Genomic DNA, 25,020 nt, shown 5'->3' with positions numbered 1-25,020 from the left:
TCTGCAGGCTTCATTTTTAGTTTTTTTTGTATGAATTTGCCATGTCTTAACTCCAGGCTTTTATAGAATCATAACAGTATTACAGTACAGAAAGAAGCTAATCTCCTCTCAACCTTCTCTTCTCTTAAAAGAATAGCCCCAGATCCTGTAATCTACCCTTGGTCCGATTCCTGGAACCATTCTTACAAATATTTTCCACACCCTCTCTAAAGCCTTCACATCCTTTGTAAAGTATGGTGTCCAGAATTGGGCACAATACTCCAGTTGAGGTTAAAACAGTGTTTTACAAAGGCTCACCATAACCTCCTTACTTTTCTACTCTATGCCTCTGTAAAGCACAGCATCCTGAATTGCTCCTTTGTCAACCTGCCCTGCCACCTTCAATGATTTGTGCATAAATATCCCCAGGTCTCTTAGCTCCTCACCCTCTTTAGGATTGTATCACTTCACACTTATCTACAATAAATTTCATCTGCCAAGTCATCTTGAAGTCTATCTCTGTCCTCCTCACAGTTCACAATACTGCCAAGTTTTTGGTAATCCGCTAATTGTAAAACTTGCACACACAAGTCAAAAGCAGTGGTTTTAGTACTGACTACTGGGGAACCCCACTATATATCTTACACTAGTCCGAAAAAAAGTTCACTCACCACTACTTTTTCTGTCAATTTCCTATCCATCTTGCTACTGTTCCCCTTATTCCACGAGTTTTAACTTTGTTGACATTCTGTGGTAATTTATCAAACACCGTTCCCAAATAAAAGGATTGGCCTCATCTAATTACTACTTAGTGATTTATTTAGTTTTCTACTAGGTTCGAATCTTACTGACTCCTCGCCCAGGTTTGTCAATAAGATATCTAAGGAGACAATTATTCGCAATTTGCCTTTCGGCACAATGTAGACCCCTGTCCCAGGGAAGTCCCTTAAACGGTGATTCGGTAGTACAGCACGTCGCTCAGCGGGGCGTGACGTCAGCACGCTGTAGGAACGTAGCTCCGGAGGCCAGGGTGAAGACATGTTGGAGGTCCGTCAACGTCACGATGCTGTGGTTAAACGGAGGCAGGAAAGGAGCGAAGCAGCTGGAGATGCTGCTGCTCGAGTCTGCGCCCGAGCTGGGGACGGGGAAATGTCGACCGAGACGCTGACTGTTTTCTTGAAGTTGTGCGCGGCAGTTTTTTACGGAGTCAGCTCCTTTTTTATTGTGGTTGTGAACAAGAGCGTCCTCACCAGCTACAGGTGAAAGGAATGGTGGGGCGAGGGAGCAAAACAGTCTCGGATTGTGCAGGACCCCCGCGCCCTGTCCTCTTTCTCCCTCCAGTGCACCCCCACCCCGGTCCCCTTCTAGCAACCCCCCCTCCCCCTCCAGCCCCCCTCCCCTCCCTCCAGCCCCCCTCCCCTCCCTCCAGCCCCCCTCCCCTCCCTCCAGCCCCCCCTCCGCCTCCTCCAGCCCTCCCTCCCCTCCCTCCCCTCCCCTCCCTCCCTCCTCCCGGTCCCCCTCCAGCCCCCCCTCCCTCCTCCCCCCCTCCCGGTCCCCCTCCTCCCGGTCCCCCTCCAGCTCCTCCTCCCGGTCCCCCTCCAGCACCCCCCCCCTCCCCCTCCTCCTGGTCCCCCTCCAGCACCCCCCCTCCCCCTCCTCCTGGTCCCCCTCCAGCACCCCCCCCCCTCCTCCCCCTCCTCCTCCTGGTCCCCCTCCAGCACCCCCCCCCTCCTCCCCCCGGTCCCCTTCCAGCACACCCCCCCCCCCCTCCTCCCGGTCCCCTTCCAGCACCACCCCCTCCTCCTCCTCCTCCTCCCGGTCCCCTTCCAGCACCACCCCCTCCTCCTCCTCCTCCCGGTCCCCTTCCAGCACCACCCCCTCCTCCTCCTCCCGGTCCCCTTCCAGCATCCGTCCCCCGTCCTCGTCCCCATCCCAAAACTTGAAAGAAGACGGCGGCGGCGGGGGGGGGGCTGGAAGGAGTGCGGGGGGAGGGGGAAGGAAAGAGACTCCTTCCAGCCCCTTCACTCCTCCCCTCTTCTTTCAGCGCCCCCCCCCCCTGCGCGCTCCTTCCTCTCTGTCTCTTCCCGCGTTCTCCCCCCCCCAACTGTTCCCCCGTCTCTCCCTCCCCACCCCTCGTGTGTCTCCCGGTCTCTCCCATCCCCACCTTCCTCTTCCTCAGGCCTCTTCTCCCCCTCGAGCCCCTATTTCCCCCTCCCCCCCTCGCTTTAGAAAATCTGGCAGACTATTTTTCAAAAATGTTAGTTAACTTTTTTTTTATGTTTGTCATGTCCGAAATTAACCTTTAATTTCGTGTAAGTAATGTCAGGTTTTTACAGAAATGTTATTTTATGGGAAATGCGGTTACTCAGTCCAGTTTTGAAATTTTTATTCTGTTGTTTAAAAACTGCTTTTTTGATTAGTGCACCACAAAATCGCTTCTCTAACGTTTTGCCAGTATCGCTTTCTGCATTGGAGCACTATCGAGTTTTTTCGGAGAGAAATTGGAGGCGATCCGGTGGATGTTCATGTTCTCTGCTTAATCTGCGGTTTGCACATTTTGGGAAAGGGACAAAAAGTAAACGGTGGCTTTTTTTCTCTTTCTGTCCCGACTTGTAGACACCATTTGACTAGAACCACTCCTTAATATCTTTCTGATTATACTTGCAGATTTCCTTCAATAGTATTTCTGGGCATTGGTCAGGTACAGTTACTTTTATATTTAAATTGTCAAAGTAAATTTTCATAAGCAAATGTGTGAAAAGAAATGAGGCCCACTTTTAAAACCATTTCTTTCTCATGTAGATGTTGGCAACAGTGACCTTGCTGTGGGTGGGTAAGGTATGCAGGGTGGTGAAGTTTCCCAGCTTAGACTACAGCATACCTCGAAAGGCAAGTCTAATGTTTTTGTTTCTTAATGCATAAAAGTCCTTTTGCATTAAAGTAATGTTAATCATATAAACTATTATTTTGCATGGTTTGAACAGAAACAGGCTTTCCTGATGTGTGTTTCTGACTATTTGCCTTGTTTTGTAAAAATCAAATGACAGAATATTGTTATGAAGACCTTTTAATTCTTGGTCCTTGTCAATTAGGCAGTAAAAAATCTCTCCCCCACACTCCTCCAGATAATAAGACCATAATGAGACATCAGAGCAGAAATAGGCCATTTGGCCCATTGAGTCTGCTCCACCATTTAATGAGATTGGCTGATCTGATAATCTTCACTCCACTTTCTTACCTTTTCCCCATTATCTTTGATTCCTTTACTGATTAAAAATCTGTCTATCTCTGCCTTGAATATACTTAACGACCCAGCTTCTACAGCCCTCTGGTGTAAAGAATTCCACAGATTAACAACCCTCAGAGAAGAAATGCCTCTTCATCTCTGTTTTAAATGGATGACCCCTTACTCTGAGATTACGCCCTCTGGTCCTAGACTCTCCCACAAGGGGAAACAACATCTCAGCATCTACCCTGTCAAGTCTCCTCAGAATCTTTTATGTTTCAATAAGGGTGCCTCTCATTCTACTAAACTCCAATGAGTATAGGCCCAACCTCTCCTCAGAAGAACATCCCTCCATACCCAGGATCAACCTAGTGAACCTTCTCTGGACTGCCTCCAATGCCAGTATACCTCCCTTTAGATAAGGGGACCAAAATTGTTCACAATATTCTAGATGTGGTCTAGTAAAGTTTTAGCAAGACTCCCCTATTTTTATACTCCATTCCCTTTGAAATAAAGGCCAGCATTCCATTTGCCTTCCCTATTACCTGTTGAACTTGTATATTAGCTTTTTGGGATTCATGCACGAAAACCCCCAAATCCTTCTGTGCTGCAGCCTTCTGAAGATTTTCCCCATTTTAAATAATATTCAGCTCCTCTATTCTTCCTGCCAGAGTGCAAAACCTCACATTTTCCCACATTATATTCCATCTGCCACATTTTTGCCCTCTCACTTAACCTGTCTATATTCCTCTATGAACACCTTATGTCATCTTCCCCACTTGCAACCCATCTGCAAACTTGGCGATAGTACACTCATTTCCCTCTTCCAGGTCATTTATATATAATGTAAATAGTGGAGGTCCCAGCATTGATCCCTGTGGCATTCCACTAGTTGCAGGTTGCCATCCTGAAAATGCCCCCCTTCTCCCAACTCTCTCTCCTGTTAGCCAATCCTCTATTCATGCTAATATACTGCCCCTAGCACCATTGGCTCTTATATTAAGTAGCCTTGCGTGCAATACCTTATCAAACGCCTTTTGGAAATCCAAATATATTACATCTGCTGGCTCCCCTTTATCTATCCTGCTAGTTACCATCTCAAAGAACGCTAATAAAGTTTTCAGGCATGATTTCTCCTTCATGAAGCCATGCTGACTCTGCTTGATTAGATTATGTGCTTATAAATGCTTTGCTATTACATCCTTTATAATAGACTCTAGCATTTTCCCAGTGACTGATGTTAAGCTAACTGGCTTATAGTTACCTGTTTTGTCTCCCTCCCTTTTTGAATAAGCATTTTACATTGAAAATTTTCCAATCCTCCGGGATTTTTCCAGAATCTGAGGATTCTTGGAAGATTACTACCAGTGCATCCACTGTCTCTGTAGCTACTTCCTTTAATATCCTAGGATGCAACCCATCAGGTCCAGGGGACTTATCAGACTTTAGCCCCATTAGTTTCCCTAGTACTTTTTCCCCAATGATAGATATTGTATTTATTTCCTCCCCCTCGTTTGCCCTTTGATAATTTAGTATAGGAATGCTATTAGTGTCGTGAAAACTGAAGCAAAGTATTTATTCAACCCCTCTGCCATTTCCTGGTTCCCCATTATTACTTCCCCAGCCCCATTCTTGAAGGGGCCTATGTTCACTTTGGCCTCTCTTCCTTTTTATATATTTAAAGAAGCTCTTACTGTCTTTATATTACTTGCTAGTTTACCCTCAAAATTTATTTTCTCCCTCTATTTTTCTTGGTTACTTTTTGTTGGTTTAAAAAACCTCCAAATCCTCTGACTTACCGCTAATCTTTACCACATTGTATGTCTTCTCTTTTAATTTGATACTATCCTTAATTTCCTTGGTTAACCAGGGTTGGTTTATTCCCTTGAATTCTTCTGCCTCACTGGGATATATCTTTGTTGTGAGCCATGAGTTATTTTCTTAAATGTCTGCCGTTGTCCATCAACTGTTTTTTCTGTTAGAATCCTGCCCTAGTCCATTGCAGCTAACTCTACCCTCATTCATTTCTAATTACTCTTATTTAAGTTTAGCACAGTTGTTTCTGAACCAAGTTTGTCACACTCAAACTGAATGCTAAATTCTACCATATTATGGTTACTGTTTCCTAGGGGATCCTTTATTCTGAGATCATTTATTAAACCTGCTTCATTACAGATCCAAAATAGCCTGACCCCTGGTTGGATCCACAACATATTGTTCTATGAAACTGTCCCAAATATACTCTGAATTACCTCTGCCACTTTGATTTTCCCAATCTACATGAAGATTAAAGTCACCCATGATTAATGTACTGCCTTTTTTACGTGCCCTCTATATCTCCTGATTTATTCTCTGTCCTACAGTATAGCTACTGTTTGGGGGGGGATGGGATGACGACTAAAGACTACTCCCACCAGTGTTGCCTTCCCCTTGTTATTTCCTACCTCCACCCACGAGTTCTACATCTATCGAACCAAGATCCTTTCTTGCTATCATACTTATTCCATCTCGTACTAACAAACCTACCCCACTACCCTTTCCTTCCTGCTTGTCCTTTCAAAAAGTCACATACCCCTGAATATTTAGTGCCCAGCTTTGATCTCCTTTGAACAGTGCCTCCATAATGGCTTTAAGATCATACCCATTAACCTCTATTTGTGCCATTAATTAATTTTGTTCCGAATACTACGCAAATTTAAGTAGAGCCATTAATTTTGCCTTTTTACCATTTCCCCCCCCGACTTTGACCCTCTTTGCTGCTTTTTTTTTATGTTTGTACATTCTGTCCCTTCCTGTCACACCCTGGGTATCATTACCTAAATAGCTGCCCTTCAAGGCTGCCATACCCTTTTGCTTTGTAAGCCTACGTATCCCCTTTCCAGAACCCTCCCCCAGCCCTCCACTTTGTTTAAAGCGCTCTCTGTTCTGAATTTTCAGAACATGCTTCATTAACTACTGTTTTAACACTGAATAGGAGATTACAGTATTTTGTATATGATTTGACAATTTACAGCAGTGCTGCACATCAGTGTTTCCTGATTTTTTTTATGAGTTGATAGACCTGAGTTTTGTTTGAACAATCAAAGTTGAATTAAATTTTGACCATTTTGCCTTTTTCAGAAATGTTAGGTGTTAAAATGATAAATGTTTTAAAGACGTTAGCAGATACGCAACACCCAACTTTTTTTACTATTGCCCTGAGGAATGAACCATCAAATGGCTTCGACAAAAAATGTCGTCATCTTTTCAGCAAATCCTAAACTGCTGTAATTTTTTATGTTGGATGTAATGTAAAATTTATCACCATTTTATTTGTCTTTATAATTCAAGTAAAGATTTCATACTACAGAAGTTCTTTGTAAATTCCTCTTACAAAAATTGTATCCCATGGTAAAAAGAATTTAGAGTACTTTTCTAGAAGAAATTGGACTTAGTTCTTTGCCCTTCTTTCCCAAAATTACCTTGATCATAGGGTTGAAAATGTTACTCAAAATCACGATTGCCATTCTGTGACTGCAATCATGTTACAGATTTTGGATCAGCCTTAAGTATTTTCTCAGATACAGCAGTGCTAGTCATTGTTATAAGCATTCCAAGCAACTTGTACAAGTTAGAGTCATTGAATCATTACAGCACAGAAGGAGGTCATTTGGCCTGTCATGTCTGTGCTGGTACTCTGCAAGAGCGAATCACTTAATGCCTTTGCCTGTAGCCCTACAAAGTTTCCTCTTCAGGTTTCCAATTACCTTTTGAAAGCCACGATTAAATCTGCCTCCACCACACTCATTGCATTCTGGGTCCTTACCACACGTTGTGGGGGAAAAGTTTTCCTCCTGTTCCATTGCTTCTTTTGCCAAATCAATGTTCTCGGGTTCGTAATGCTTCCACCAATAGGAAGAGTTCCTCCCTATCTTCTAAATCTAGACACCTCATAAATTTGAATACCTCTGTCAAATATCCTCTCAACCTTCTCTGTCCAACAGCCTCAGCTTCTCCAATCTATCTATAACTGAAGTTCTTCATCCCTGGAACCATTCTTGTGAACCTTTTCTGCACCCTCCCTCTAATGCCTTCACATCCTTCCTAACTGTGGTGGCCAGAACTGGATGCAAAATTCCATTTGAGGTTGAACCAGTGTTTATACAAGTTCATAACAATTTCCTTGCTTTTGTATTCTATGCTTCTGTTTATAAAGCACAGGATTCCATAAGCCTGATCACTTTCTCAGCCAGCCCTACCACCTTCAATGATGTGTGCACATATATGCCCAGGTCCCTCTGCTCCTGCACCCACTTTAGAATTGTACCCTTTATATTGTCTCTTTTTCCTTTCTTCCTACCAAAATGTATCACTTCACACCTCTCTGCATTAAATTTCATCAAATTGCCTGTCCATTGTACCAACCTGTTTGTCCTTTTGAATTTTTACAGTATTCTCCTCACAGTTCAAAATACTTCCAAGTTTTATGTCATCACGGATTTTGAAATTGTGTCCTGTATGCCAAAGTCTAGGCCATTAATATATATCAAGAAGAGCAGAGGTCTGAACACCAACCCCAGGGAACCCTACATGAACTTCCAGTCCAAAAAATAACTCTTCACCACTGTTTCCTGTGACTTAGCCAATTTTTTATACATGTTGCTACTGCCCCTTTTATTCCATGAGCTCTAACTTTGGTGTTATGCAGCCCTTTAGCCTTTTTGGAAAACAATGTACACCACATTGACCTCATCTGCACTCATTAAAAAAAAACTCAATTTGCCCTTTCATTATTAATCTGCATTTGCCCAAGTGGCTACTTTGTCCAGTTAATCGTTTCTGAAAGCTACCCTAATATCTAATTAAACAATAGCAGAGCCCAGCTGTGCAGGATTCCCTCATGAACTGAAATGGATGTTATGCCATTCTCTTGTATCCATCTCTAATCTTTCCGAAGGTGCACTGCAAAAGACTTAGTGTGACAAGGTCAGATATGCTAATCTGCTTTATTTACAAATGGCAAATGAATGTACACAGTGACAGTCAAGGTAAATTTTACTTCTTCAACATCACTTCTCTCCTCAAACAATGGAGAAAACTCATGCCCCTTCTATAAGTTTGCTGAATTATTTTCACCATTACAACTTTTCCTCGACAGATTGTAACTTTGGTTACAATTTCTTTGCGGTTTACTTTCCAGCTCCAGGCCCCCAGTCTGTATATTGTAACCTCTTGCTTTCAAAGAAAAACATCCTTACTGTCTGAAAGTGGTTTTATATTTAGGCTATTTCTGATCAGAGGAAACAGAAGCGTGATGTATCTGACACCTTCCCTCTGTGTGGACTTGCCATTCAATTTGCCAGCCATATTGACTGACTATCCCTTTCCTACCAGTGTGTTTTTTGGGGCACAATGTGCCCACATGATTGGAATTACCCACGTTATAATGATTGCCTCAGATGGTCAACATATATTCACAATGTCATGAATAGTTAAATGCCCTGGTCATGGTAGAGGCCGCTTAAATACTTGTGAATAAAATCCTGGTTGTTTACAGCTCCCCCAACCAATCCTGAGTTTCTCACAGATAAATTATTTTTTCTTTCACCTCTAATCCTACCTAGATGGTTATCATTTATGTTTTCAGTCTTCATCTCGCTCCTCTTACTCTTTCTTAACATATAGTTCTCTCTAAACTCCTCTTGTCAGATAAGCTCTCAATCCCATATTCACGGTCATCTTGGAATCTTGTCATCTCCCATGGCCTCCACTTCCATTGTCAGCATCATAGGTCAGTTATCTTTGACTACTTACTTATTTACCTCATCAACCAAATCACCTTGCTGTTTTCAACCCTATTTTCTGCTGTGTCCATCCCTAGGTAAATTCTTCACTCCCTCACTCACGTCATCTGTAAATGCACTTCCTAAACCCTAATTGTCTGGAGTCTGGTCCTCCATTTGACAATCCTCATGCTTAACCACTCCCTAACACCAATTTTTTAATAACCTGTAGCAAAACCTTTCCTGTCTCCCATTGTAGTTGCTTCCCCTGTTATGGCCCCCACCTTTGCTCTTATGTCCAGAACATGCAGATGTGAGGGTACCTGGCACATAACTGGTTTAGCCATCCACCATGATCTGTTTGGTCAAACACCATCAAGCCCCTCCCCTGCCAAAAATGAATACTCCACTATTCTAGAACCCTTCTGGAAAGCAAAAATGACCCCAGCTTCTTTTCTCCACCACCAGCTGTCCCCTTAAATCTCTATTGCCATTTACTCCACCATCACCTCCAACAAATGTGAAGAGTACAAGGATTTCTTTGTTACCAAAATTGAGATAATCTGTTCAGCTGCCTCTCCTTGTCTATTAGTCCCAGGCTTCCTATTGCCATAACCCTGAACTCACATCTTTGTCATGTTTTCCTCCATGATTGTTGACATTCTGAATGCTCTCCTCTCCTCAGGCACGTACCCCTTCCCTTTCAGAAAAATTATCATCACCTGCCCTTGACCTCTCTGTCCTTGCACTTGACCACTCCATCTCCAATCTCCCACTTCCTTTCCAAAGTTCTCATGCGAGTTATTGCCTCCAAGATCTATTGCCTCGAGTTCATCTTTTCTGGAACTCTGTTTGAATCTCTGTCACTGCTACAGCATGAAAACTGCCCTACCCAAAACAACAAATGAAATCCTCTGACCATGGCGTGGTATCTCGCCAACCATTCTGCAGCCTTTGATATGGTTGAACATCCCATCCTTCCTTCAGCGCATTTCATATCTTGCCTAGCTGAATGAGAATGCCCTTGTTTAGTTTCACTTAGTTATTTGATGAGGACAGTACATCTCCAGCAATGGCATTTCTTCCCATCCATGCAATTTATTTGAGCGGTCCAAGGATCTGCCCTTTGTCCCCCTCCTCTTCCTCAACTGTATGCTTCCCTGTAATTAGATCATCCACAGACGTGGATTAGGGTTAGCTTGCATATTTATGCTGATGATATTCAATGCCACTTCTCCATGACTACTCCACTGCCTCTGTGCTGTCAGGTAGCCTGGCCTCACTGGTATTCAGTCGTGGGCAACCTGCCATTTCCATCAGTTAAACATTAGTTAGCAAGACTGGAGTCAACCTCCTCTCGCTGTGCCCCTGCCCGTCCCCCAACACAAATTTCATACCCTTGCCATTGACCCAGGTGGAACTAAACTCTTTGCAGATTCCGCATCATACCGACCTCGAACTGAGATTCTGACCTCCATATCCTCCAGCACAAAGACTTCTAATATTGCCTGCCTCATTCTTTTCAGGCCTTAAAACCCTCGATCATCCTTTTGGCAGCCCCATCTGTTTAAAAGTTGTCTTGGCGACCCTCTATACTCCAGAATTTTGTAAATTTCAGATTTTCTAAATTTGTGCTGCCAGTACCTTATTGCAAACCAGATTCTGCTTGTCTTTCACCCTGACCTCATTGGCTCTCAATCCCCCAGTGATAGATTTGTGCATTACACATTATAATGCACTCCTCCACTATACTTCACTATTTGAGGAAGGGCAGGGGAGTTTTACCTGACATCCAGATCAACATTTGTCCCTCAACCAACATTAATAAAATAGATTATCTGGGCATTCTCTTATTGTTGTTTGTAGAACTTGTGTGTGCAAATTAGCTGCTGTATTTCCTACATTACAACAGTGACAATATTCCAAAAGTAGTTAATTGGCTATAAAATGCTTTGGAATGTTGTGAAAGATGTCATAAATGCAAGCCTGTCTTTTCCTATCATCCTTCAACTGTCATGAATATCATAGGCGATCCAAATTTAAGTGAGTGTATGTATTAGATAAACAGCCAGATCCAGTTTTAAATTTCTTTGTAAATGAAGTCTCTGTTCCCAATCATTTGACTTGTGGCATTCAGTTAGTAATAACTGTAATAAATATTAATGTTCTGAATTATGAATAATTTAAAAAGTAATTTCAGGTTGGTTACACTATTTGGTTAAAGTATTGCATGTTTTGAGGCAGCAATGATCTGTGACTTCTCTGGGTTTCTTATCTGTGAAGTGGATCCTGTAGTAAACTTTTTGTTAATATTTAAAATTATTTACTCTTTTAGGTGTTTCCACTACCCCTCTTATACCTAGGGAACCAACTTACAGGATTACTCGGCACTAAGAAGCTGAAGTACGTTTGAATTAATTTTTGGGGGAGGTGGGGAGAATATTTTCATTTGAACAATGATTTTTTTTCTAACTTGATTTAACTTTCTTTTTCCAGTCTCCCAATGTTTACAGTTCTAAGGAGGTTTTCCATTCTGTTTACAATGATAGCAGAAGGCTTGTTACTGAAGTAAGTAACAGCAAAGTCTTAGTTGCTTGCATATGTAATACAGTATTCATTTCTATTTGTTTGAAAGCAATTGTTTGGGACCCCCCTTTCTACATTGAGGTGTCTCTCTCAATGGGGGAAAATCTGATTTTGAGAGTTGTTGTGACACCAATAAAGAAAATTATGTATAGGGCAAATGTTTCATTGTGGGAAACTGTCAAGCCACTGAGCAGTTGCAAGTCCTGTTTCCCTAAAGTCAGGTCTAGCCAGAGTCTGCCTCCTCTATATCACAGCTGGTCATACCATGCAAACCAGGTTAGTAGTTGATGACAGCAAGCAGCCAGTTTAACTCCGTTGCAAAGAAAAACTTTAAAAGAATATATCTCCCACTTCACCCCAAGTGGCTCCCAATGCAGTTTCCTACATGATTTTCAAAAATTGCATAGTGTTACCAAAAAAAGTGCAAAACATCATGGAATGCTATTGTGAAAAATCATTAACCTTATTTATAATTTCCTGGATTAAAAATAGCTGCATTGTTGAGAGGTGTGTGTGTGCGTGCGCGCTGGGGAAATGCATTACAGGATCAGGGATGGTCTAATATTCCCTTGATTTGAATTTTACATTCATTTTGAGGGAAAAACAAGTGTGTCCAATACTAGTATATTAAACTTAAATAAGGGCAATTATGAGGGCATGAAAGCAGAGCTAGTTAAAGTGAACTGGCAAATGAGGTTAAGGGATATGTCAATAGAAGTTCAGTGGAAAATATTTAAAAGGTTATTTCAAAATACACAATGTATTCATTCCAAGGGGAGGGCCCACCATCCATAGTTAACTAAAAAAGTTAAAGACAGTATCAAACTTAAAGAAAAAGCATATCATTACACAAAGACAGGTGGCAGGTCAGAAGATTGGAAAGAACATGAAGAACAGCAAAGAATGACAAAAAGATTAAAGAGGGAAAACTAGAGTACGAGAGAAAGCTAGTTAGTAACATAAAGATGGATAGTAAGATTTTCTATAGATATTTAAATGAGAAAGGTAAAGTGTTGGTCCTGTAGAGAGTCCATCTGGGGAATTGATAATGTAAAGTAGGGAGACGGTGGATAAATTAAACAGGTATTTTGCTCTGGCCTCCACTATAAAGGAGACAAGTAACATCTTGAAATAGCTGTAAACCAGGAAGTGGAAGGGAGGGAGAAACTTGGGAAAATTACAATCACCAGGGAAGTGGTATTGAGCTAATTGGGGCTGCGGGCTGACAAATCTCCAGATCTGGATGAACTTCACCGTAAGCTCTTGAAAGAAGTGGCTAGTGAGATAGTTGATGCACTAGTTTTAATTTTCCAAAATTCTCTAGATTCAGGGAATGTTCCATCAGATTGGGATGACAGAAAGGAATCTATATGCCATTTAGCCTGGCATCTATCATAGGGAAAATGTTAGAAGCTATTATTAAAGATGTTATAGCAGGCTGCTTAGAAAAATTCTAGGCAATCAGGCAGAGCCAATATGGTTTTGTAAAAGGGCAATCATGTTTAACCAATTTATTGGAGTTCTTTGTAGGAATCACATGTGTGGCGGATAAAAGGGAAGCGGTGGATGTACTATACTTAGATTTCCAGAAGGCATTTGATAAACTGCCACATCAAAGAATATTGCAGAAAATAAAAACTCATGGTGTAAGGGGTAACATATTGGCATGGATAGAAAATTGGCTAGCTAACAGGAAGCAGAGAGTGGGCATGAATGGGTCTTCTGCTCGGTGGGATGTGACGAATGGTGTGCCACGGGGATCAGTATGGGGGGCCTCAATTTTTTACAATTTATATAAATGACTTGGATGAAGGAACCGAAGGAATGGTTGCTAAGTTTGCTGACAACACAACGATAGGTAGGAAAGTAAATTTTGAAGAGGATATGAGGAGGCTACAAAGTGACATGGGTTAAGTGAATGGGCAAAGATCTGGTAAATTGGAGTATAATGTGGGAAGATGTGAAATCATTCATTTTGTCAGGAAGAATAAAAATAAGCTTGTTATCTAAATGGTGAGAGATTGCAGAGCTCTGAGATTAGAGGGACCTGGGTGTCCTAATGCATGAATCACAAAAGGTTAGTATGCAGGTACAACAGGTGATTAGGAAAGCTAATAGAACGTTATCATTTATTGTGAGGGGAATTGATCACAAAAGTAGGGAGATTATGCTTGAGTTCTATGGGCATTGGTGAGACCACATCTGGAGTATTGTGTACAGTACAGGTCTCCTTATTTAAAGAAAGATGAAATTTGTTAGCAGTTCAGAGGTTTACTAGACTAACACCAGGAGAGGGCTGGTTGTGAAGAAAGACTGGACAGGTTAGGCTTGTATCCACTGGAATTTGGAAGAATAAGTGGCAACTTAATTGAAACCTTTAAGATCCTGAGGGGTCTTGACAGGATGGAATGTGGGGAGGATGTTCCTCTTGTAGGAGAATCTAGAACTAGGGGTTCCTTATTTAAGACAGAGGAGAATTTTTTGTTTGAGGGTTCTGAGTCGTTGGAACATTCTTCCTGAAAAGATGGTGGAGGCAGAATCTTCGAATATTTTTAAGGCAGAGCTAGATAGATTCTTGATTAACAAGAGGGTGAAAGGTTATCAGGGATGGGCAGGAATGTGGGGGTTGAGGTTACATTCAGATCAGCCATGATCTTATTGAATGACGGAGCAGGCTCAAGGGACCGAATGGCCTACTCCTCCTAAATTGTATGTTCATATGTATTATCTTTACTCTTGGTGTATTATTGTCTTCATTACTTATAAGAGTTTGGCATAGTTTTTTGGTTAGATATAATGATCTACTTCTTTTCCAGGTACTGTTGAATTCCTGGTGATTTTGATTTGGTGATCTTTAAAAACTCCGATCAATCCATTCCTGACTTTGCTCTGTATTGTAGCCCAGCATATGCAGCATTGATTTTTTTTTTTTGCCCAGATGCTGGGCTGGGATCTGATGTCAGAATCACTTGAGATTTTGCTTTGCTGGAGAAAATATTCCACTGCTTCTGATGTGCTTTAAATTGTCAGATTTTATTCTGCAGCTGGTTGGCTAACCATAGAATGGTTACAGCACAGAAGAAAGCTATTCAGCCTGACATCTCAATGTTCATCTCTGAAGGAACAATTCACCCAGTGCCATTTCCCCTGCCTCTAATGATCCAATTCCCTTCTGAAAGCCTCAGTTGATGCTGCCACGGTTGTGCATTACAGATTCTTCCACTCACTGCATGAAAAAGATTTTCCTCATGTCGCTGTTGCTTCTTTTGCCTGTTAGTTACCTTAAATCTGCATTCTGGTTCTTGATCTTTCCACCAATGGGAACAGTTGGCCAATTACCGCCCCATCAGTCTACTCTCGATCATCAGTAAAATAACGTAAGGGGTCATCAACAGTGCTATCAAGTGGCACTTGCTTAGCAATAACCTGCTCACTGATGCTCAGTTTGGGTTCCGCTAGGACTGCTCAGCTCCTGACCTCATTACAGCCTTGGTTCATACATGGACAAAGGGCTGAACCCCCGAGGTGAGGTGAGAGTGACTGCCCTTGACATCAAGGCAGTATTTAACTGAATGTGGCATCAAGGAGCCTTAGCAAAACTGGAGTCAATGGGATTCAGGGGGAAAACTCTCCACTTGTTGGAGTCATACCCAGCGCAAAGGAAGATGGTTATGGTTGTTGGAGGTCAATCATCCCAGCTGCAGGGGTTCCTCAGGGTGGTGTCCTCAGCCCAACCATCTTCAGCTGCTTCATCAATGACCTTGCTTCCATCATAAGGTCAGAAATGGGGTTTGTGCAATCATCAGCGAACATGTTCAGCACCATTCATGACTCCTCAGATACTGAAGCAGCCTATTTCCAAATATAGCAAGACCTGAACAATATCCAGGTTTGGGCTGACAAGAGGCAAGTAACATTTGTGCCACACAAGTGCCAGGCGATGACCATCTCCAACAAGAGAGAATCCAATCATTGCCCCTTGATGTTCAATGGCATTGCCATCACTGAATCCCCCACTATCAACATCCTGGGAGTTAACATTGACCAGAAACTGAACTGGACTAGCCACATAAATACTGTGGCTATAAAAGCAGGTCAGAGGCTAGGAATTGTGCGACGAGTAACTCACCACCTGAACTCCCAATGCCTGTCCACCATCCACAAGGCACAAGTGAAGAGTGTGATGGAATACTCCCCACTTGCCTGGATGAGTGCAGCTTCTACAATATTCAAGGAGCTTGACACTATCCAGGACACAGCAGCCTGCTTGGTTGGCACCACATCCACAAACACTCATTCACTCCATTACCGACGCACAGTAGCAGCAGTGTGCACCATCTACAACAAGCATTGCAGGAATTCACCAAGGCCCCTTTGACAGCACCTTCCAAACCCACGACCACTATCACCTAAAAGGAAAAGGGCAGCAGAGAGATGGGAACACCACCACCTGGAAATTCCCCTCCAAGCCACTCACCATCCTGACTTGGAAATATATCGCCGTTCCTTCACTGTCGCTGGGCCAAAATCCTGTAACTCCCTTCTTAACAGCATTGTGGGTGTACCTACACCACATGGACTGCAGTGGTTCAAGAAGGCAACTCACCACTGCCTTCTCAAGGGCAACTAGGGATGGGCAATTAAATGCTGGCCCAGCCAGCGAAACCGACATCCTGGGGATGAATAAAAAAATAACAGGTCATCTGGCCCAGCTCATCTCATCTCTATCCAGAATTACATTAAAAGTGCCTGACCCTTCCCTCCCCATCACAGCATGCAGTTCACTCTAAAATGATTCTAAGGATTTCACTTGCCATTTTTCAACCAGATTTGACCAGGAGTACTCCCATGATAGTTGCTTTATGGTTTTCTGCCAGGCATTTAAAAAAAAAATTGAAACCACGAAGCTCCCCGAAGATTGGAAGCAGCAACTGTCATTGAAAGTGACCTGAAAGACGGGCTTTAAAGAAAATTGGAACTGACAGTTCCTATATTTTTCTTTAAAGCCGGCCTTTCAGGGCTGAAGCTCTGACCTCTGCCTGGACAATGACGAGAATTCCATTTAGGACCCTGAGCCTAGGCCCTTATGTTTTATACCTTGTTTACCCCCCTCTCCTGGACCCTGGGCTGATGCAGTCACTGAAATCAGTGTTATTGTCTGCATAGTGCTATAAGTAACTAATGGGATATTTTCTTGTCAAATGAACAATATTTCACGATGCTGTTAAAATAGCATTTGTATTCTCTAATTTGTTTAATAGTCGCGGTGGGATCACCTGCAGGTTGCACACAAACTATCACTGCATTATATTGATAATCTTAATATTAATGACCATGTTGCATACATATCGGACAATATTTGTAAATATGCCAACAATGGGTATTATCATTTTACAAGGACCTTACTGTGATTATTTAGTGAGTAGATTGGTGAATCTTGTAAGGGGAAAAAATGACGTGCTCAGTTGAGGGGGAGGTTTAAAAATGGAGCTTGGGGTAGAGAAATAAGGGGTAACAGGAAAAGCACCAGGGCCCATGATTTCTCTCCCTGGCCCTGTCTATACGCTCCTGAGTTTCTATTCTTAACTACAATGACCCTGCCACTAAACAAATGTAGACTCAATGAAGGAGCAGTTGTAAAGTTGCTACAAAACCTGAATCGAGTTTATCGTGGATCAAGGTTTGTGCTTATTGGAAGCTTTTTTTCCCTGGATGGTTGCTGAAGGCAGATTTCAAGAAAATTAAAGTTTTATTTCTGGAATAATACTGAGTCCATCAAATGTAAACTTTCCTTTTCAACTCCGGGAGAAAACAGTAACCCTTACACTTTCGTATTCTATGATTGTAAATAAGTCACAAGTCCAGATTCTTGACACAATTTGTTTTGTTACAGCCAGGAAGGGTTTTAATTTAAACAGCCCTAATTTCTCTTACCACCACCCATCCCGTAAACAGGTGTTTTGATTCTCCCCTTTATAAGTGGTAGCGTATTTTCTAACCCTCAGTTTTGGTGTGATCCGATTTCTATTAATGACCCCACAGCAAACATCTGAAAGGATGAACTTGGAGTTCATTTGCACACATTCAGAACATGGGAGGGGAGGTCACCACCTAGCCCCTTGTGTGCTCATACAGTTAAGTGGGATAGAGGAAGATTTACAGGGCAAAGGTAAAGCAGAGAAAAGAATTATTTTTGTGTGCCCAGAGTCCAGGATCAAAGTCCAATGGTGTATTCCTTCACAGAGGTCAGCAGGCTGAACTGATGCTGAATAATTCATTTTTCAAGTAGAGTTAACATCCAAGATGACAGGCATGCAGAGGTGAATCAATTTTGTAAATGATGGTACAAAAGGTCTAATGGATACAGTGTAGACGGGGCCAGGAATTCAAACCTTGACTGAGCCCCTTTTCTGTGCTGCTGCTTGGTAGGTGGAAAGATGGCAGGCTGAGATTTCATAGTACCACAAGGCAATAGAACTGTTTCTCCCAGCTAGGGGTATCATGTCACATGACTCCCACCTCTCCACCTTGGCTTTGAGAAAGGGTCTGTACCCCTTTGTCTGGATCCCTGAGATTGTTAAAGTTTTAAAGGAAGGTTCCAGGATCATTTGTCCTAGCAGATGAATCTGTTCCTGTTGGTCAGGCTTGGCTTATGATATGTAGATGGCCTTTGTATAGTTCCCACTGAATTTGGTCTCTGCCGCCCACAGGGTGGCATTAGGGTCTTTCCAGAGATAGAGGTGCAAATTTCCTCAATGCTGCCAAATAGGCCCTTTTGTTCAGAGTCACAGACAGATATGGCTTCAGCCATTTTTAAAAGATCTTTGACCAATTTTAAAGCTTTGGAAATTAGCCATATATAATATATACATTTAAAAAAAATATATGTATGTGAGGCCTCAGCCCTGTGACAATATTCATAGGCCTGCATGCACACTTTTCCAGAAGTCTTGATTATGTTAAAATCTTTGAAAGAATAACAAGAAATCTTGTATTTAAAGAAGTACTGTTGTAATGAAGGTACTAATTTAACTGCAAATGTTTTGCAGGTCTCTACTAGCCTAAAGCATTAACAGGTTATTTAGTTATCTGGGGCAGATTATGAAAGGCTTACTAGAGATCAAGGCAAGTTGAGATAATTCTCTGACATAGGGATAATGAGTATAAAAATCTAGGAGGGTAGAAAAGACTTTTTAAAAAAACACTAGGTCTTGTGTTTTTAGTGCATTAATGGTGAACAGCATATAGCTTAGGCAAGTTTTGCAAATTATTTTTATGATGTATTCTTAAAACTGTTTGTGGGCTCCCTTGACATTCTTAATATTTTCTACCAGCATAGGTTTCTTGTGGTTTTTTTTCCCCAATGGACTTGTATGAATAAATTTTGCAAAGCAAAGTCAAGATAAGCGAACGTGTCTTGAATCACCTAATTCAGCAGAATTGTTTTGGCCATTTGGGGAGCTGCTCTTTATGGATTTAAAGTGGAATTTTAGCAATACTCAGTTATAAAGTTTGAAGCCTAATACTGTAAACAATTACAAAAGGGGATTCAGCTTTAGTGTTGGGCAGCACAGTTCTATACATAAGTACTGAACGGAAGCAAACCTGTTACCAAGATTTTTTTTTCCAGTAAGTGAAGCTGCTCTTTCAAAATACTCTTAAGATCCTTTGCTTTGAGCATGCTTTTTTCTCTTTCCTTTCACCTCCTGTTCCATCTTTATTCATTCTGTCCTCCCATGAAATGCATGGTGTTGCAATACGATTACATGTATATCACCAAGTTACTGCCAGTTAAATCTTGGATTATAGTTTAACATATTTAATTTTATTTGAAAGTTTGTGTTTTATCTGCTACTTTGTAATTTGTGGACTTCTGATGATTAGAAATGTTTTTGCTATTGAAAATCAATGCATTATTGATGACCAATTTAAAAAACAGTTGTCTTTGTCATTTGTTTATCCTTGTATCTATTTGTGAAACACCTGGGATGCTTGTTACTTTAAAGGTGCTATAACTGCAAATCGTTTATTTTCAAGTACAAAACTAATCTTTTTTTTCCGGTCCTAATTGCAGTAAGAATTTCTCTCGATCTGTTCAGGTGACTGTATTTGCGATGATACTTGGTGCATTTATTGCTGCCAGGTAAGATTGAGTCACAGAATCACAATGTTACAACCACACAAATAGAGTATTTACGCAGCAAGTTTGCAAGTGTTTTTCCCTGCACACGCTCTTGAGTTTGATCCCAATCTCCCTAATCCCATTCTCCTCATTTTCATACTTTGTAACATTCTTTTTCAAACAACTATCACGTTCCATTTTTTTTTTATAAAGGTAAAATAATTCATGGCACCCACAAACAATAATTTGTTGAAACAAAGTTGACATTACATACCATCTTTAGGTAATTATTTGCTAAAGCCCACTGATTTTTTTTTTTATTTTAAATCTTTCCTCGCAAATGCCCATTGTTTTTTTTTAAGAATTGGGCTCTACTCTAGCCTCTCAAAGGATTGGAGAGGAGCAGACTATTGAGTTCCTTCTCTTCGTTTTGAGGATGTTAGGCCAGGATTGTCTCAAATCCTACTGGCTGCTAGTTTTCAATAATAGATGGTAGGCTGCAACCATGGTAGCCATTGTTGTGGTAGCCAGAGTGCTATGATGTCAACTTTCCTCCAGTATTTTCAGGCACTAAACCCTACTCAGAGGTGTACCTTGGATACAAACAAGGCATGTGCATGACCTAGCTCAATAAATTCTGGTGTACTGAGGACAGCACAGACTCTGTGTACTTTAAGCTACATCAGTTCAATGAGCCAACAGGTGACCAGAAAAATTGGTCACAAAATTGCCAATATGTGCACTTAAAATTAGTCATAATTTTTTGCAAGGTTAAAATTACCTCTGATCTCTCCTGATGCTTGATGCTAAGAAGATGGATGATGAACTTTTGGCCCTTACCAATTGTTCTGTTGAGTTAGTGAGGTGAACCTTTGGGAAGGAAACAGTTTCTTCCAACAGGGGAAGAAAAGGGGGGGCATTGAGTATGCAAATCACAACTACACCTTTCATTGTTGGGAAACCCCTGTAGTTCCAACTTTTAAAAAATATTCTGTTTAGAGGAGCCTTAGTATTAAAAGCTTTACAAAAGGTTACTGAATGATTTAAACAAATGGGTTGTCACCCAAAGCACTTTGGATTCAGGTTTCATAACACGGGGCAGGAAGGCTTAATATTGGATTGAAGTGAAGATTTTGATGCTGTCCTTCAAAAAATAAAACTGAAAGCACACTTGTGTGCATATTTAAGTTTTCTCCTGAGATGCATTCTAAATATTCTAAATTATATCCTAAATACAATGTTAGTGGCTTGTGTGTATTTCTGTTTTAATGTACAAACTGAATGCAAAAAAAACACTGGTTTCTTTCTTTCAGTTCTGACATGACATTTGACTCTTTTGGATATGGATACATTCTTACAAATAATGTACTAACAGCTGCCAACGGAGCTTATGTCAAGCAAAAATTGGAGTCAAAAGTGAGTAGTCATTTTTAAAATTTGTTTCAAAAACCTAATTTTGAAGATTTATTCTGGAATATTTTAAGGATTGTTCAGATCTTTAGATATAACTTCCATTCTTGTGAAACTTTACCACTTACAATTCTATGGTGTCTCCACCTATAGTTCTTGCATTTCCACTTATATTTTAATTGTTCAGATCTTTAAATATTCATTTAATCTATTCCTGTGAAACTTTTTCTATGATGTCTCCACTTACAGTTCTTTGGTTCATTGAAAATATTTTTTCTGAGGTAGTTGTACTTAGATAAGTTTCTCTTTTTAGCTTTTGCTCTCCCAAGAGAAAATCAACGAGGCTTAAAAGAGCACAGAGGACATGCATAAAATTCTGTTTCAGATTGTGGCCAATGAAGTGAAGTTTCTTTTCCCCAGTTTTCTCCCATGCCTCTTTAAGGATGCTGAAGAGCCATTTCAGAAATTACAGTTTCTATACAATACCTCACCCATGTGGCCATTCTTATGAGCATAGATGATGATAGGTTTGTTGGAATTCAATCCGGTGTTTGTGTTTTTAAAAAAGCCTATTTTCCAAAAGAAATATCTGAATAACGTCCAAGATTAGGAAGTGGAGCTGATTTATTTCCTTCCTGACAACCTCCACTTCTAGGTGTCGTATGGCTTAGTACGACATTGCCTTTTTTGCTGTGCATCCCAAAATTGTGTGGGGGTATGGAACAAAGTATTCCTATAATTCTTAACACCACTCCCAGGCCCCACAGTGTACAGCTGTCTGCTCTTGTCACCAACTGATGGTGTGGATTTCTGATTTTCTCTCTCTCTCTGTTACCAATGCTGCCAATATTGCCGCAGTTATGCATTTTACCCCCAGTTGTTGCTTTCCGTCAAACTAATGAGGATAATCCTGAAGATAAAGCACGGTCTCTAGCTCTTACCCTGCCAAACACCAGCACAGAAATTGGCATCTCATTTGAATTAATGAGTTGGAAGAGACTACAATGGGGAGATTTGCTGAACACAAGTGAGGTGGTCGTCGTGGCAAGGAAGACCCAGGAAAGAAGCAAACTAGGGAGTTAGTTCATGTCCTAGCTCCGTGGAAGAAGAAAGGGATGCAGGCTTTAGGGTCTCTAGCCTTTTAAAAGAACGATTTCATGCAAGTAACTTACCAGATACCTTGAGCTGTATGGTAGAGTCTGCTACTAATTTTTCTGGCTTCCACTGGGGAACACCTCATAGATGCACAAGAGAGCACTTAAGAAGGGCTTTGGGCACACACCAGAGCAACAAGGGGCAGCAGGATTTTATGTTCCCGCTGAAGTCAATGGGGTTTATAATGGCTCGCTGCATTTTGCGGCCCCGTCCCTGCCAAAACGGGGCCGTAAAATTGTTCCCAAGCAGTTTTTAGTGTAAGCTAATTTCGTGCAAACAATATTCCTGTAGCTTTGGTGATCCTGCTGTGTTATTCATACGAAAAATGGCATACCTTTCAGGAGTGGAAGAACAGGCTTGGACTCTCTTCCCTTGAAAAGAGAAGTCTGAGTGGTGACCTAATTATGAAAGATTTTGAAATAGTAGACAAAAAAGAATGTTTCCACTTGTGGCAAAGAACAAAAGTAAAACCCATCAATATAAAATAGTCACCAAAAAATCCAGTAGGGAATTCTGAAGAACTTCTTCACCCAGAGAGTATTGAGAATGTGGAACTCAACATCACAAGGAGTGACTGAAGTGAATAGAATAGATGCATTTAAATGAGGCTATCTAAGCATAGGAGGCAGATGGGAAATAGAGAGTTATGTTGTGTGTTGGATGAAAAAGATGAGAGGAAGCTCACCTGGAGCATAAACTCTGGCATGACCAGTGTCGGACACCGAGAATTCAATACTATGGAGAGCTGAGAGGAGTATAGGAAGAGGAGGGGAGAAAACAAAGAGGAGACATGAAAGAATATTGGCAAAAAAAATCAAGGAGAATCCAAACTTATTTTATCAATGCATTTACTTAAGTAAGAAGATAACTAAGGAAAGAGTAGGGCCCATGAAAGACCAAAAAGGTAATGTGTGTGTGGAGGCAGAGAATGTTAGTATAGTTCTTAATGAATACTTTGTATCTGTCTTCACAAAACAATGGGACAATGAAGACATTGTAGTTAAGGAGGAGGAGTGTGAGGCATTGGATGTAATAAACATAGGGAGAGGAAGTATTAATGGGATTAACATCCTTGAAAATGGATAAAACACCAGGACCAAATGAAATGTACCCCTAGCTGTTAAAAGAAGCCAGGGAGGAAATTGCGGCGGGGGGGGTCTGACCATTGTTTTTCAATCCTCACTGGATGCAGATGAGTAACTAGAGGATTGGAGGCCTGCTAAAGTTGTACCTTTGTTTAAAAAGGGAATGAGGGATAGACCAAATAATTACAGGCCGGTCAGTCTGACCTCTGTAATAAAAACAGAAACCGAAACAAAAACAGAAGCTCTGAAGAATAACACTGACTCAATGTTAACTATTTCTCTCCACTGTTGCTGTCAGACCTGCTGAGTTTTTCCAGCAGTTTCTTCTTAACTTTAGATTTCCAGCATCTGCGGAATTTTGCTTTTGTCTGACTTTGGTAGTGGGCAAATTATTATTGGAATCAGTTCTGAGGGACAGGACAAACTGTCACTTAGGAAGGCACAGATTAATCAAGGACCGTCAGCATGGATGTGTTAAGGGAAGGCTGTTCCTGACTAATTTGATTGAATTTTTGAGGAAGCAGCAATGACAATTGATAGGTAGTGCAGTTGATGTGGTTGACATGGCTTTTAGCAAGGCTTTTGGCAAGTTTCCATGTGGTAGACCAGTTTTAAAAACAATAAAAGCACATGGGATCCAGAGGAATGTAGCCATGGGATCCAGAGGAATGCGTACAAAATTGGCTCAGTGACAGGAAAGAAAGGGTAATTTTTGTTGTTTTTGTGACTGGAAGGCTGTTTTCAGTGGGGTTCCACAGGGCTTAGTACTAGATCCCCTGCTTGTTGCGGTATGTATGAATGATTTGGACGCAAATGTAGGGGAAATGATCAAGAAGTTTGCAGGTGACACAAAAATTGGCTGTGTGGTTGATAGCAAGGAGGACTGCTGTAGGCTGCAGGAAGATATCAAAGGTCTGGTCAGGTGAGCAGAAAAGTGGCAAATGGAATTCAATCCAGAGAAGTAGGAGGTGATGCATTTGGGGAGGTCACACAGGGAAAAGGATTACACAATTAATGGGAGAATATGAAGAGGTGTAAAGGAAGTGAGGACCTTAGAGTGAATGTCTACAGACCCCTGAAGATAGGACAGATCAATAAGGTGGTTAAGAAGGCATGTGGAATTTTTAAATTTGTTAACCGAGGCATAGATTATAAGAGCAAAGAGGTTATGTTGGAACAAAAACAAAAATAGCTGGAAAAACTCAGCACCTGCGGCTATTTTTGTTTTTGTTTTTTCAGATTTCCAGCATGCTTAGTATTTTGCTTTTATCTTGGGTTATGTTGGAACTATGTAAAACATTACTTAAGCCACAGCTTGAGCACTATGTGCAGTTCTGGTCACCTCATTACAGAAAAATTGTAATTGTATTGGAGAGAATACAGAGGAGATTTATGAGGATGTTGCCAGGACTGGAAAGTAGTAGCTACGAGGAAAGATTGGATAGGATTAGAACCGAGGAGGTTGAGGAGAGATTTGATTGAGATATACAAAATTGTGAGGAGCCTGGATACAGTGGATGAGAAGGGCCTATTGACTTTAGCAGAGAGGTCAGTGTCTAGGGGGCATAAATTTAAAGTGGTAGAAAGATTAGAGGGGAGATGAGGAAAACATTTTTTCACCCAGAGGGTTGTGGGCTCTGGGTCTCGTTGCCTGAAAGGGTGGTGGAGGCAGAAACCCTCATCTCATTTAAAAGG

General features: G+C 41.3%; 1 protein-coding gene across 1 annotated transcript in view; it reads left to right on the top strand.

Moving 5' to 3' along the window:
• The first annotated feature begins 996 nt into the window (after positions 1-996).
• Positions 997-25,020, top strand: part of slc35d1a (solute carrier family 35 member D1a) — a 60,922-nt gene continuing 36,898 nt past the window's right edge. Inside the window, exons 1-7 of the mRNA XM_041207934.1 lie at positions 997-1,238; positions 2,647-2,680; positions 2,782-2,868; positions 11,303-11,370; positions 11,464-11,535; positions 19,628-19,696; positions 20,989-21,091. Of these exons, the coding sequence (XP_041063868.1) occupies positions 1,018-1,238; positions 2,647-2,680; positions 2,782-2,868; positions 11,303-11,370; positions 11,464-11,535; positions 19,628-19,696; positions 20,989-21,091 (654 nt within the window). The 5' untranslated portion in view covers positions 997-1,017. The remainder of the gene's footprint in view (positions 1,239-2,646; positions 2,681-2,781; positions 2,869-11,302; positions 11,371-11,463; positions 11,536-19,627; positions 19,697-20,988; positions 21,092-25,020) is intronic.

Source organism: Carcharodon carcharias, chromosome 16 (assembly GCF_017639515.1).
Source record: "Carcharodon carcharias isolate sCarCar2 chromosome 16, sCarCar2.pri, whole genome shotgun sequence".
Taxonomy (NCBI): domain Eukaryota; kingdom Metazoa; phylum Chordata; class Chondrichthyes; order Lamniformes; family Lamnidae; genus Carcharodon; species Carcharodon carcharias.
The sequence above is the reverse complement of the archived record's forward strand: the minus strand, read 5'-3'. Positions and strand labels throughout refer to the sequence as shown.